At 43.0% G+C, this 15,020-nt stretch overlaps 1 protein-coding gene across 2 annotated transcripts in view; it reads left to right on the top strand.

Annotated features, from left to right (window-relative positions):
- The window catches only part of LOC139564739 (protein FAM171A2-like), a 71,665-nt gene that overhangs the window by 53,830 nt on the left and 2,815 nt on the right, over positions 1–15,020 (top strand). The window contains exons 6-13 of one of the 2 annotated variants that reach the window (XM_071384507.1): positions 3,002–3,115; positions 8,142–8,268; positions 8,719–12,840; positions 12,928–13,104; positions 13,195–13,425; positions 13,507–13,905; positions 14,004–14,558; positions 14,840–14,951. In XM_071384507.1, the coding sequence (XP_071240608.1) occupies positions 3,002–3,115; positions 8,142–8,268; positions 8,719–10,384 (1,907 nt within the window). In that variant the 3' untranslated portion in view covers positions 10,385–12,840; positions 12,928–13,104; positions 13,195–13,425; ... (1 more) ...; positions 14,004–14,558; positions 14,840–14,951. Of the gene's footprint in view, positions 1–3,001; positions 3,116–8,141; positions 8,269–8,718; positions 12,841–12,927; positions 13,105–13,194; positions 13,426–13,506; positions 14,559–14,839; positions 14,952–15,020 lie in introns of both variants that reach the window. The other variant, XM_071384506.1, reaches the window with a different exon arrangement.

Genomic DNA, 15,020 nt, shown 5'->3' with positions numbered 1-15,020 from the left:
AATCCCACCACGTACACACACACACTCACACACACACACACACAGAGAGAGAGAGAGTTCTTGGGGTATGGGCTTTTATTTGCTTAAGAGGGAGAATGTCCCCCACTGACCCTCATGTAGTACTGCAGCAAGTACTGTCCTATGTCTCAAGTGCTCTATACAGTATTTCAGTCTATATTGTATTCATAAAAGCTGGTTTACTTCTGGATGACAGCATTTAGGCATAAATCATTTTTTGTATCCGTCATGGGTTTAACTTGCGTCCAACAAAATAACCTTCTTCTTTTCCCTGACCTCTGCAGAAGCAGTAAACCGGAAAGTTTCTACTCAAAACAAATCAAGTAACATCGCAGGTTCACCCAATGTCAACAAATACGAGACATGTAGAATCCCACACAGAGCAATGAAATATACTCCTGTGCAGCTTTAGATCAGTGTTGAGTAGAAAAATGGGCCTCTAGTCTAGTATCCCAAGGGGCTCCTCTAGATTTATGAGTTACTATAAATCTGGATGCCTGGGCCTCTCTTCCAGAGTCAGCTTTGACACCAGATTTTTCTCCCTCTCTCTCTCTCTCTCACTCACACACACACACACGCACACACACTCCACTCCTCCAGCGTGCCAGGTTACACTTGCAAGACTTTAAATCCACCATGAGTTTTGTAGATGTTTGGGGAGGTTGGGGACACCTGCCAGGAACACTCTAGCAAATAGAATCAGGTGCTGCAGCGGAAGCCTTTAATTGGTGGGTACAGTGGAACGCTGTTGGAACACCGTGGCACTATGACAGGACTATCAAGGGAGAGCTAAGTGGGCTGTAATACAAGGCTGCTGACTGTCAGTCAGGATTGCGACTGAGATGAAATTAGACGTTTGAGGGAAATATGGAGCATGGGTGGATATTGGGTGTGGGTGGATGGCCAGGGTGAGCTGCCACTGAAGAGAGAAATTGATTTGTTTTGGACTGAATCACAAGTTTGTGCATATGTGGGTGTGCGTACAGTCTGTGCATAACCATTTGCATATTAGTACAAGAGAACAGTGTGATGACGAGTCCAAAAAGTTGAATCAAAGTTGAACATGACCCCTTCGTCAGTCAAGAGGAATATTCTCTCTTTCTCTCTCTCTCTCTCTCTCTCTGTCCTTGAAGACCCCTCCTATGTGATCTCCTCCCATCCTCCTCCTTCAAGGCGTCTTTAAAAGGGAAAGGAGGAGGAAGAAGGACGACACAGTGTTTCTTGTTCCATATAGCCCAGGAGACTCTAGATCAGAGGCTCCATTATCTCTCCTGACTCAGCTGAGACAGAGAAAAGGATATGAGTCTGTGTTTGTTTTGGAGACGGATCACACACACACGGACTCAGTAGAAAGACGAGCAGAGGCTGGATAATGCGCATACTCTGTCAGGGGGTAGTGGGGGGGTGGTTTGGAAATCCCCCTGCTTTATGATGAGGAGATTAAAAAAAGCCCCTACTACTGTTCGTCTGTGTGCATGATGACTCCTAGTGGTCGACATTTAACACTACATCCATGGTCGGGCACTTCCTAGAGATAAGTGACCTGGCATGACACACAATCACACTTCAATTTACTCTCACCTCCCTTCTACCCCTAGTTTAGAGGATTTTTGAATATACCATTTTAGCCAAGTGTGTTTCTATTCACACCACTTTGGATGTGTTAATTAGAGCTTGGCTCAAAAGTGTAGCCTAGAAGTCCTAGGTTGACTTCTCAGGTGGTTCAATGTTTGAGGTGGCTGGGCCTGGGCCTGTATTCACAAAGTGTCAGTAGAAGTGCCGATCTAAGATCAGTTTTGACTTTTAGATCATAATGAATAAGATGACCTGATCCTAGATAAACACTTTTGATTAATCCAGGCCCTGGTTGTATTGCTGCTATGATGACAAAGGCAGTATATTCACAGACTTCCCTTGCCTCTGTTATTAGCACTAAAAGAGGAGTCCAGCAAATGTTTGTAGTCTTAAGGGAAACAGATGATATTGATCTAATAGTTATTGAAAGTAATAGTCATATTGCTTATTCGAATTGAAAGGCAATGTTATGTTTATTTTTTTCAAATATGTTATTAATCATAAGCTATATCTTACTGTAAGCTTGACATTTTTTGTTTTAGGCCACTGTTTCCATTCTCCCCTACAAATGTGTTCAAATCATTCAGGACACTTGCATAAGTAACATGTAGTCCTAATCGTAACCTGCCTCTGCGTTTATGTTTTCTGCAAAGTGAAAATGCTAACGAGAATGACTATTTTAGGCGAGGGAGGATGATGTAGAAGGGGGACCTTGGGTGTACTGTGGGCCAAGGTCACCCTGTCAAAACACATTAAGCTACCGAATCCTGACCCTCTCCTCAGGGCACCTGGCATCATGGGAAATGTCTTCTTTTTTTTGTCTTTTTTATTTGTTTTTATTTGTTTTGTCATTTTTTTGTTCTCTTCTTTTTTTCCTTTTTTTATTGCTCTTTCATTATTGTGGTTCGGGTCGGAAAGCATCCGCCCGGACTCAAAGCTGTCTTCCTTCCCTGAATCACGTTATTCGCTCATCATTTGTATGTTCTATCCCGTCAAGCTAGACATCACTGGATATGAATGCATAACACCGCCTGGCCTTATAATGTAGAGCGATAGATTCACAGCACACGTTCAGTACAGTAACTATGGAGCTCTTCCATCTGCTCACTCCAGGATTTAAAATAATGTACTGATTATCCTTGAAATGATTGTGTACAGGGATTTTGAGCAAGCATTGGCAAAAAAGCAAAAAATAGGTTGGAAATCACTATTGTTAGTGCAGAGCAAGGATACTCACAAAAAATATACATTTTCAGTTTTAGAAATATATTTTGGATTGGTAAGGATCTTAATGGAAATCTACACACACATCTCTGAAATTGTTAAGGAAGTTGACATACAATGTTTAATGTAATTCCAACTCTACTCTTAACTAATTCTGTCCTCATGTTGACTTTTACTTCAACAGGACTCTGGGTCAGGAAAGGAACCGGATACATCAAGAAAGAAGGAGCACAGCTGACATGGAGTTTTGTGGCCAACCAGCTAGGATACTGGCTGGCTGCCTTTCCCTCAACCACAGGTACGGTAACTATGTCCAGAGATGGACAGTATTTCTGTTACATCTATTTGAAATATGTATTTAAATTACTTCTGAGTATTTTGACATTTTGTATTACACTGGGCTGAATTTCACTCTCAATATATTTTGTAGAAAGATACTTTCGAGAGCTGTAATTTGCATTTTCAAAAGACTTTTCTATACCATTTTGTATAGCTGTTCACAATTTTGTGGCTCCCTTTCACCCTACATTGGTATCGGAAGCCTGATGGCACTATAGTGTGATAAGAGCATCTGCTAAATGACAAAATGTATATGTAAAAATGAACAATTGCAAAGCATGCTGAGCGTTATTCTAATAAGCTCTGTTCCCGAAACAATAATAATAATAATACCCAGTGTGCTTTGCATTTCATTATACTATGATCGTTATCACATATACATTTTGGTCATTTAGCAGACACTCTTATCCGGAGTGACTTACAGTCAGTGCATTCAACTAATGTAGATAAACAACATATCACAGTCATAGCAATTTAAAACGTTTCTGTAACCATTACTGAGAATGTTGTTGCTGTTCGGGCCAGCTACTTCCAAATTAATTTTCTTATTTTAAAATACATATTTTAATGAAATACATGACAAAATACAAGTATTTCATCATTTATTTTGATACATTGATTTTTATGGTATTTTGTAATTGTATTTTGTAGTTTTTGCCCGTCCCAGACTATGTCAACAATGCTCGGGACTGCATCAGTCTGACATTTGTTCTATAGCCCCACTGTCATCTTGGTTCCCTTAACCCTTGTGTGGTGTTCGAAAACAAGTACAAATTCAACAAAAGGTTTGCTGTGTGCCTTCACTCTGTCTTCCTCCTCCCGGGGCCTGCTGTTTCAACATAGCACCAAGAACCTGTTTGCCTGTGTCCCACTTTTCTTGCTCTCCTTACCCTTTGTAGTGTGTGAAATATTGTGGGAACCTGCACAATGTTATTACAATACGTTATTTCGATACATTGTAAAGAAATCTGTATTTTCCCACACTCTACCACAGCCAGGTGCAAATTGGGGGAGGGACACAACAAATAAATAGTTTTGCACGTGTGGCTCCTTACCACAATCAATCAAAATGGCAAAAAGAATCTCTGCTCAGAAGGCCTTAGAAATTATTTTTGCAGAGAGAGAAGCTAGGGTGGAAGGAGCATCTTCCACTTTGGAAGATGAAGAATTTTCAGAATATGAGGAGCATGTCTCTGTCAATTCGGATTCTGACAGTGAGTTGGAAGAAGAGGATGAGATTGACCCTCAGCCAGCCCCAAGACCAGCCCTTCACCTACCAGCTCATCAGCAGCCTGCATAGGGAAAATACACAGATGTCAAAAAATTGTGAAATGTAATAGTTTTCTTGCCCAAGGAATGAGCCACCCCGCATGGCTGCCACTGTGATAAGGATGCAACCAGGGCTGACGCAGATGGCGGTTACTCATATGCAAGACATAAAGTCTTATTTTGAACTGTTCATCCCAGACACCATCCAGAAAATCATACTGGACTGCACTAATTTGGAGGGAGCTCCTCAAGAGGAAGCTGACGATGGTAGGAACAGTACGAAAAAACAAGCCAGAGCTCCCACCTCAGCTGTTGAATACATGGAACAGGCCTATCAATGCCTCTAAGTTTGTGTTCACGGGCTGACACGTCCCTAGTGCCAAAGAAAGGCATGCCAAAGAAAGGCATGCCAAAGAAAGGCAAAAAATGTTGTACTCATGAGTACACTGCATAGGGATGGGAGAATCTATGGCCACGAACATCTAAAACCAGAAATCATAATGGATTACAATGCCACAAAAGGAGTGATGGACAATTTAGACAAGCTGGTGACTGGCTACAGCTGCAAAAGAAGAACCCTACACTGGCCACCTGTGATATTCTTCAACATATTTGACATCTCGGCATACAACGCGTTTGTTACCTGGATGGCATTGAACCCAGATTGGGACAGAGGGAAGCTCCAGAGGAGATGGCTCTTTCTCGGGGAGCTGGGCAAGGCATTGGTAAAGACCTCAAATCCAGAGGAGCCAACCAATCCAAGGGACCCCATCTTCTGCAGCCATCGTGAGGAGGATTCAGGAGGAGGATGCGGGTGCCCCATCCGCCCGACCAACAGAACCAACAACTCCAATACCAGAAGTAAGTGTGAGTGATGTTGTTGCACGTGTGTGTGCCTGACTCTCCTACCTTGGCCTGCTGTAACTATATACATGTGTGTGAGTGAGTGAGATGTTAGTAAAATTCCTGAGCTGAGTGTTTTCATCATTCTAGATTGCAGCCGGTAGCAACACAGGAAGAAGCGCTGCGATGTGTGTGGACCCAAGAAGGACAAGAAGACACAGTAAAAATGCATGAAGTCCAATAAATACATTTGCAGCACACACAGTAAAACTCTGTCCCCCATGTGGTGTGTAGACCGGCCTTAATTTGTGTTCAATGGGGCTCATTTATCATTTCTGTAAAATGTGTGCTTTCAATTTGTTCATTTCAAAGCAATAAACATCAATAGTGATGAAAGCCTTGTTTTATCATTTGTTCAAGATTAACATGATTTATTCCACCCATTTCTTGATTATAATTGATTTTTGTTTACAAAAATCACATTTTATCAAACAAACGAACAGAGCTTTTATTGATAAATGTGATCTAGCAGAGGTAAATGGCAAATATTAACCATGTATGCTGTCTATAGTGCTTGCAATTGATAAGTCAACATGTAAGTATGAAATATTTTTATGTAAATTCTTATGGCTGTATTGTTTTAAAATCCCAATAATGGTGTGGGTCCATCAGACCAGCGAACACTGGGTGAAAAACAAAAACATGAACACCACACAAGGATTAAGACGGGGTTCCCAAACTAGCGGGCCGCAGGTGATTTTATTTGGACTCCCAAGTTTTCTGAGCAAAAAAATACATTTTTCATTTTGGAAATCTGTTCCAAAGTATTCCCACAGATAATAGAGCAAGATATGTGATTGTATACAAATGTCAGCAAGGTTTGAAATTATTATGCTTTAGTCAAATATTATATCTCAAACCTTTAATGGTTGATTGTTTAGCTATGTCCTTTTGATCGGTTTTGCTCTGTAGTCACTGCTAGTTTAGAAGTCTTTTAAGGCCTCTACAAGTGATATAATGCACCAATTATTCATTGGTACGCTGTAATATATAATTACATATTCACTATTTCTGTAACTTTATTACAATACAATTTAACAATAAAGTATTGTATTGCTGTTTTAATACATTAATATATTATATATATATATATATTTACTGCAACATTCTGTAAATGATGGTGCACTGTGGAAAAATGCTGTGGGAGGGGAAGAATATTTGGCTCATCAACATATTTTGAGGCATGCCTTGTAAGTAGCTATATTTTTGCACCTGTTTGTAAGACTGCTGTACCTATTGAACTAATATGTGGAAGTAGTGCCCTAACAATGTAATGTGTATAGGGACAGGTCAGAGTGGCAAGTCTTAAACCTTTACTGTTTGAGTGTTTTGCCAAGTCTGTTTTGCCCTGTAATCTAGCGATGTTATGTTTGATACCGACGCTCCAATACATGCGTCGAAATCACTAAGCAGTGTGCCTGTATCTCTTTATCAGAAGCACGTGATCAATGACGTCAGAAGCTTCATTTTGTCGAACAGCCACCTGTTTTGGTTGAAGACGTCGTCTATATAATTTGGCTGTTCTGGATTATTTTGACCAGCAGGTGCCACTAGTGTACGCTGTGTTGATCAAAGCCGTGAACAATGAACCTGTTTTTGACAGAATTGTCTGGAAAGCCTCAATGCTTCAAGAAGCTTAGTATCCCCATCACTACTTTAATCACGGACAGTTTGGAAGCCTTTGTTTAGGCCTCAAGAAGTGCAAGTGATATGAAACACAAAATATTCATAAATATGCTGTAATATACACATACCTAGCAGCCAACCTGCTTGCACCAATCCCATGTAATTACAGTAAAATACCAATTTTACGAGTACAGTAGCATTTACTTTCTTACGGTATTGTACTGTATCGTTGCACTGATATTACAGTAACTGACAAGAATCTGGTAGCAAGTTACTGTGAATATTACAGTAACGTAATATTGGCACTAACCAGAGGTGGGAAAAGATACATCAAAAGGTATCTTGTTACAAATAGAAGACCAATGTATCCTTAACTACAACAACATTCTCAGTAACAGTGACAGAAACAGTTTACTTGCTATGACTGTGTTTTTATCAACCTTAGTTAATGCACTGACTGTAAGTTGCTCTGGACAAGAGTGTCTGCTAAATGACCAAAATATCCATTTAAAAATGAACACTTGCAAAGCACACTGCTGGGTATTATTCTCGTGAGCTCCGCCCTCAAACTATTTGTATTTCTATCAAATTTGGCCTTGTTTGGGGGCGAAGCTTATTAGAATAATGCCTGCAGTGTGCTTTGCAACTGTTCATTTTTACATTTACATTTTGGTAATTCACTCTTATCTAGAGTGACTTACAGTGAGTGCATTAAACGAGAATGGTGTTGTCGTTAAGCGGGCTACTTGCACGTTTATTTTTGTATTAAAAAATACAAAATACATGTATTATAATTAAACTGTTACAAAATACATGAATTGTACTTCAGGCCAGTGAAATACTAATGACTAAATAGGTATTGAAACTAGTGAAATACCTAACAGAAATATTGCCCATCGTTGGCGCTAGCTGCCTGCACTGTAAATGTGCAACAGTTTACTAACTACTATGCTTCCAGTAATGCACTGTATATTCGGGAAATACAGCATGTAGCTGTAGTCAAGTGTTACAGTAATATTTTGTAAATGTGTGTTTCAGTAAAGGTCCTGGAAATGTACAGTAATTTACTGGCTTCTGTGCTGCCTGTATTTTACTGTAGATTTACAGTAACCTACAGGCTACTGTGCTGCCAGTAATTTACTATAAAAATGACAGGAAATGTTTTACGATGTACCCCTATGTTGCAGGCTCAGCTTTAAACCCCACGGGCCTGCGAGACATCACCACCTACCACACCGTCTTCCTCCTGACCATCCTGGGCTCCCTGGCTCTGCTGGTGCTGGTGCTGCTCTGTCTGCTGCTCTACTACTGCAGGTTGGTATCAGGCCCAGAGTGTCTCAACTCAGGTCCTGGAGTAGTCAATCCCAGTGTAGGACATTTTTGTTCCAACCCAGCACTAGTTTTGAACTAGCTGCTCAACGAGTCGTCAATCACCAGGTTTAGGGTAAATTCCATTTAAATTCCAATCAATCCAGGAAGTACACTGAAGTTCCAATGCCAATTCTCTTCAATGCTTTTCAACAAGGAATATGGAACTACTTTCTGAATTGACTGGAATTTAAATGGAATTGAACCATGTCAAGCACTTGCTTAGTTGAATCAGTGGTGTTATTACTGGGCTGGGTCAAAAATGTAAAAGAAAAAAATAACCAATCCGGGATACTCCAGGACTCTATTTGTTGTTTCATTTCCTGTCTACGGGGTGTTAAAATGTGTGTTTGGTTGCATTCTCCCTTTACCCTTCTCTGTTATGTTTTGTTTAAGGCGGAGATGTCTGAAACCGCGGCAACAGTACCGTCACGGCAAGATGCATGTGTCCTCCGGCCTGGACGGCTCCAAGAGAGATCAATGCACCTCCATGTCCCACCTCAACCTCATCAGCTCAGGCCACATCCACATCGACACAGCGTCCTCCACCGGGGGTGACCCAGACGCCCTCAAATCAGACCTGTCCTCCACCCGGGATCTCCACAGCTCCAGGGAGGATTTCTTCCGGCATACGCCCCCAGGAAAGGCCAAGCGCCACGCCAAGGTGAACACGGACAATATCACCAGGCGTGGCGGTGGGGAGAGTTTTCCCATGAAGGTGACAACACGCTCTACTAACACTAACAACTTGGATCCTCAGCTGCTGCTCCGCAACGACACCCGCAGCTTCAGCTCAGCGGAGGATAATACCCATGATCCTGGAAATCGCCACAACCACCAAAATCACAATGCCAACGACAACCAGGGTTACTCCTCAGATCCACCATCTCCACCACCTTTACTGCCTCCCTTCGCTGGGCACTACCAGGAGTACTCTGGCCTGCCCCCAGAGTACTCAGCGTCCCAGACCGGGGACCTCCTAGCCAGGCCCAACTCTCTAAACACCCAGCCCGGCCAGCTCATTTTCTGCCACTCCATGGACCAGATGAAGGAGAGCATGTACCGGAGTGTGGTGCCCACGCTGGTCATCCCGGCCCACTACATGCGCCTGTCGTCGGACCTGTCGGTGGTGGAGCAGGCCCTGGAGAGGCAGCAACAGATGCAGCATGACATGGAGGGAATCCAGGTTAGCATGACCCTTCCCAGGCAGCAGGGACAGGTACACCAGAACCAGCAGCAGAAACAACAGAACCAGCAACAACAGAATCATCAACAGGAGGATGAGGAAGGGGAAGAACCAGGCCAGCAGAGGGAGGACTCAGAGGGACACTCTAACTGGGCCTCGGACCCTAACGCGGCTCCAGTCCGCATCCCGGTCCTGTTCAACGACAACACCATTTCTCAGATGAACGGAGAGCTGCAGGCGCTGACGGAGAAGAAGCTTCTTGAGCTGGGGGTGAAGCCGCAACCCCGGGCCTGGTTCGTCTCCCTGGACGGTCGCTCCAATTCCCTGGTTCGTCACTCCTACATCGAGCTGGGGGGAGAATCTCTCAGCATCCCTGGAGGAGGGGGAGGTGGAGGAGCCACGGGGAGTCATCATGACAACAGGGTAGACGTCGCTCGTGAAGCCAACATAAAGCAGCGGAAGGGAAAGGAGGAGAGGAAGGCCAAGGAAGCAAAAGAGGCTGCAGCGGCGGCTGAGAGGAAAGGTCACGCAGGGAAGACCTATACTAAACTCCCCTGCATCGACAACACAGACCCCCCCAGCAGCAGCAGCGAGAGCCACGCTGCCATGTACTCTCCAGAGGACAATTCTCTGGGACCGCTGCTGGACGAGGCCCCAGAGACGACCACCCGCGGTGGCACGTTCCCTCGGAAGGGCCGCAGCCGGGATAACAGCGCCCGGAGCAGTACCACCACTACCTCCACCGGTGAGGTGACACGCAGGGACTCAGCCACCAGCCCCGAGGACGGGGAGGATGCCGATGATAAAGACGAGGAGGGGAACAAGAAGAGTCCCTGGCAGAAGCGCGAGGAGAGACCCCTCATGGTATGGAAGTAAGGTAGACCTTGGGCTCTCAGGGAACATTGAGCTACAAGAGAACAGGGGGAGAAGAACCACTGTGTCAAGGAACGCCAGGAAGAAGAAAGAAGAGCAGTGAATGTGAGAGGTCTGTCTTGGAGTACAAAGAGAAAGACGTGTGTGAAAGAGATTATGAAATGAGAAAGGAAATCAAACAAGCACAATTGTCACATGAATTGTGAAAGGACCAGGTGTTTTGTAGTCCCACTTTGGCTTGTAGTCATCACAGAGATTAGTAGCTATATCTGCATCTCTAAAAATGTCACTGAGACCAGTAGCTATATCCGTATCTCTAGAAGTTTCACATGGCTGTGGATGTATTTATTACCAAAATCATGATCCCTAAGCATGTGGATGGTGTTTGTTTGCCCACAGGAACAAGTGGGAGAGTTCCTCTGACTGGTTGGTATTCTGAGATTCTTGAGAAATGCTCAACAATGTTTTTCTCCGCTGTGCTGTTAGTAGAATTGCTTGGAAACGTTACCTATCAGATTTTCCTGTTACCTTAGCATTAACCTCAAGTAATTTTTACAGACCGTTTGGGAGACGTCAGCTGGCCAAACAGAAACATTTGATTCCTATGGAAAATCAAGACTGTCTGGCCAGAACTGATGGACATAGTGGAATTAATTAGTATTGTTGTTTCACTCTTTACTCTTGTTTTCTTTTTAACAGATCAGATGGCCTTCTTTTTATGACTGAGTGGTACTTAATGTCATTGAGACAGATCGATGTATTAAACATTGGGGAAAAGGTTGCTGTTTTGATTGTGAAATCCTAATAAGTAAGTCCTAAAACCCAGGGTTTACAACGATGTTGTTGTTTCATTTTGTACTGTAAAAGTTCCTTGGAGATAACGGCAGAAAACCACCTCCACGTTACTATCACTGAAGCCTGGAGAATAATGCAAACCGTTTTGGTTGTCATTTTCCTTACTGACAGAATATGTTACAGTCATATTTTTGTCTTGCTTTGCAAACCTGCTGACTTGTAACATTTAACATCAATGGAAGCATGTACCTGACAAAATTATTTGAAATGTTCATTATGCAACGTAGCTGGAAACAAATTAGAGCATCACAGCAACGTTTGCTAGAACATTTTGGTTATCTTATCATTACAAGTCTGTACCTTTCGTTGCAGTATCAATTTATAGTCAGACATGGATTGGACGATACAGACATGTAAAGCTTAAAAAACGGAATAATTGGGTATTATTGCAAACTTGAACGATGTTGCGAAAGGAAAAGACACTGAGTTGACTGAGTGGAAATCACAATTACCTAATGTTCCCATAAACTGTGCCATATTAGATTGCCAGTAATCTCCACTGGCTCATCTTCTCAAAACATCTAATTATTAGCCTTCAGATAAATAAGACAGGAATCCGTCCAGGTTTTGTCAGACCTAAAAATGTTAATGTCCAACAAATCACACCAAGCAATTAGTCTTTTAAGTGCCTTCATTTAGCATAAAAAATAATGGCTTGGATTCAAGGCATCGGTATGTAAACCCAGCAGTAACAAACATTGTACAACCATTCAGAAAGCTACTGGCTAAACAAAGGGTTTAACACATACTCTGTAACAAGTTTTGCTCATTATTTTCAGGTCATGATATTGAGTCGCACACAATGTCAAGCTATTGTTAGCTAATCGACTTTGATTTTTAACAAACAGCACTCAACCTTCATGACCAGGGGCCTGTTGCACAAAAGTAGAATTAAGACATCCGGGATAAATGACTCAGCTGAGCTCAATGAAGCCAAAACATGTGCGTCCAGGCTTAATTGGTTGCACAAAGACCAAGCCAGGATGAGCAGACACGGATTCATTAAGCCAGGTGAAACCAATCCTGGATAGGTGCGCGCTCACGGCTCACTCAAATAGACCCCGCCACAGATCACAGATTAACTGATTTACCATGGCAACTAGAGCCGCGTACTTTTCCCCGTCGGAAGCACAAATCCTCATGGAGGCATACGAGGAGGTAAAAGATATAATTAAGAAGAAAGGCAACACCGCCACAGTGATAAAGCAAAGAGAAAAAGCGTGGCAAAGTATTGCAGACCGCCTGAATGCGTAAGTAGTGCACAATTACACACTCACCGCTCCGCTGAAACATCACAATTACAATTCAAATATTTAATTCACATCTCCAAAAATGCAGTTGTACTGTAATTATGAAACGGTTAAATTTTTAATTGAAATGCACTGCAGATATGAGTGAAATTGTGTAAAGTAACTCCATCACACTGTATAAAGCTATGATAAATTTTTTGATATTTTTACTGAAAACAAGACAAAAATACCAAGTAATTTTTTGCAGTGTGACTCCATTAAATGTGTGTGTGTGTGTGTGTAGATTAAACATGAACGGGCCAAAACGGACATGGCAGCAGGTCAAAATCAAATACAAGAACATTCTGCAGAATGGTATGGTCCCTGACTAATATTTAACAAAGCACAAGCATATATTGTACCCAGAAGGTGCCTGCTCACACATTGTCTGTACTGTTTTAGCAGTGAAAAAGAATACCCACAGACAAGGCACGGGTGGTGGGTCACCAAAGGCTGACCTTACCCCAGCAGAGGACATGGCCTTGGAGCTAAATAAAGGCAGGCCCGTCTTAGAGGGGATCCCTGGGGGGAAAGAGACGAGCATAGGTTCCTCCCAAGATGCCACCCGCTTCATTCAAGGTATGTCCTTCCATCTCTACATGGGATACAACCACATTCATATTGAATCAATTTGGACTGTCTGACTTTGGTTTACCTATTGCCTTGCAGTGTCTGGCAGCACTGTGTTCCTGTTAGAGCCACCAGCACAAGCACCAGACGATGCTGATCCAGTGAGTACTCCATCAAAGGCATACTGTAGGCCTGGCATGTCTTGTCTACTAGCTTCAATATGAATCTGATTAAATGTGATAGGGTGAAGGCCCCAGTGCAGCAGCAACAGCACATGATGGAGACGATGATGAGGAGGAGACCATCTCTCTGGATTCCAGAAGGCATGAGGTATCATGTTAAGACTGTGAAAGTACTATTTACTCTACAATGGTGAGGAGTCCTCATCAAAAAATCTAATTTCTTTTACAGGACCCAGATGCTATACAGTGGGAAAACCAGCCTGGCAACATAGTGCGTATTAATAAAAGGACACCACATCCTGCCAAATTCCAGCTGCGCTAATTGTATTGTGTTCACAGAGCTCACAAGCTATCAGAAAGTTGTATGGCAACCACCTCCGGCGCCAAATAGAACTGGCAGACATAGACATTCAGTACAAGAAGAAAAAGATGGAAAATCTTGCACTGGAGTCCGAAATAAAAAAGAGGACAATTAGGAAACTGGACCTTGAAATAAAAAAAGTTGAGAGGGAGGTGAGATATGCCTTCAATGTACACTGTATGCTAACTGTAACACAAATGTATTAATCATTATTTTTCTTTCCTCCCCCAGCTCCAAGAAGATGACACAGCTCAAAATAAAAATTAGGTATATTCTCGTAAAGTCAAGTGAGCCATGACATATGAGCTCTTATTGTGAGCACACAGGACGGTGGCATCTTTCTAAGTTTTTTTTTATTTTCCCAGCAATCAGTACAACCAAGTCATCGTTATAAGGCATCGCCCTCTTTTGCCCACCCCCCCAGCACCAGGTGTGGCCACTAGCCTATATGAAGGCCCAAAATTGTGTGTTCCTTTCTGCTCTGACAATGGCATGCCCATTCGTGCGAGATGTGGTGGATGAAGAAGCACTTGTGCTGAGGAGAGCCTTCAGGCGAGAAAGGGTCTTCAGGGACCGGTTGGACCCACTGGCCTTCCCTGATGACCATCTATATGAAAGATACAGGTTTTCTGCAGATGGCATCAGGTATCTATGCAGACTACTGGGTCCCAGGATTAAGCACCGCACTGCACGGAGCCATGCACTGAGTGTGGAGCAAATGGTTTGTGTGGCCTTGCGCTTTTTTGCTAGTGGAGCCTTCCTGTACTCAGTGGGGGATGCAGAACAGCTGAACAAGGCCACAATTTGCCGCACAATAAGGAGTGTGTGTCTGGCTATCAAAGCATTAGCAGATGTCTTCATCTCCTTCCCTGGCCACAGAAGACTCTGTGACATCAAAGAGGAGTTCTATAGGATTGCAGGTAAGAGGATCTACAAATTACAGGACAACTGTTAACACATAGTAGGATACTCATTACTTTGTGTGACAGGTTTCCCCAATGTCATTGGTGCAGTGGACTGCACACACATAAGGATAAAAGCCCCCTCAGGTGCCCATGAGGCCGATTTTGTGAATAGGAAATCCTTTCACAGCATTAATGTTCAGGTGAACATAACTTTTTGATATTGTCCATTGACGAACACTCTGCATTGCCAGTGATGTGCATTGATTGGTGTAATATTCCTCATCTTATGATTTCAGATGGTCTGCAATGCTGACTGTGTGATCAGCAATGTTGTGGCAAAATGGCCTGGCTCAGTCCATGACTCCAGAATCTTTCGGGCCTCTGAAATCTATCAGTGCCTATCACAAGGTAAGCCACACAACCCCTATTTATAACCATCATGGCTGTGTCAAGAATATCAGTGTGTTTATGAGGTAG

The sequence above is a fragment of the Salvelinus alpinus genome, chromosome 36, assembly GCF_045679555.1.
Source record: "Salvelinus alpinus chromosome 36, SLU_Salpinus.1, whole genome shotgun sequence".
Classification (NCBI taxonomy): domain Eukaryota; kingdom Metazoa; phylum Chordata; class Actinopteri; order Salmoniformes; family Salmonidae; genus Salvelinus; species Salvelinus alpinus.
This window is presented reverse-complemented; position numbering and strand designations above follow the sequence as displayed.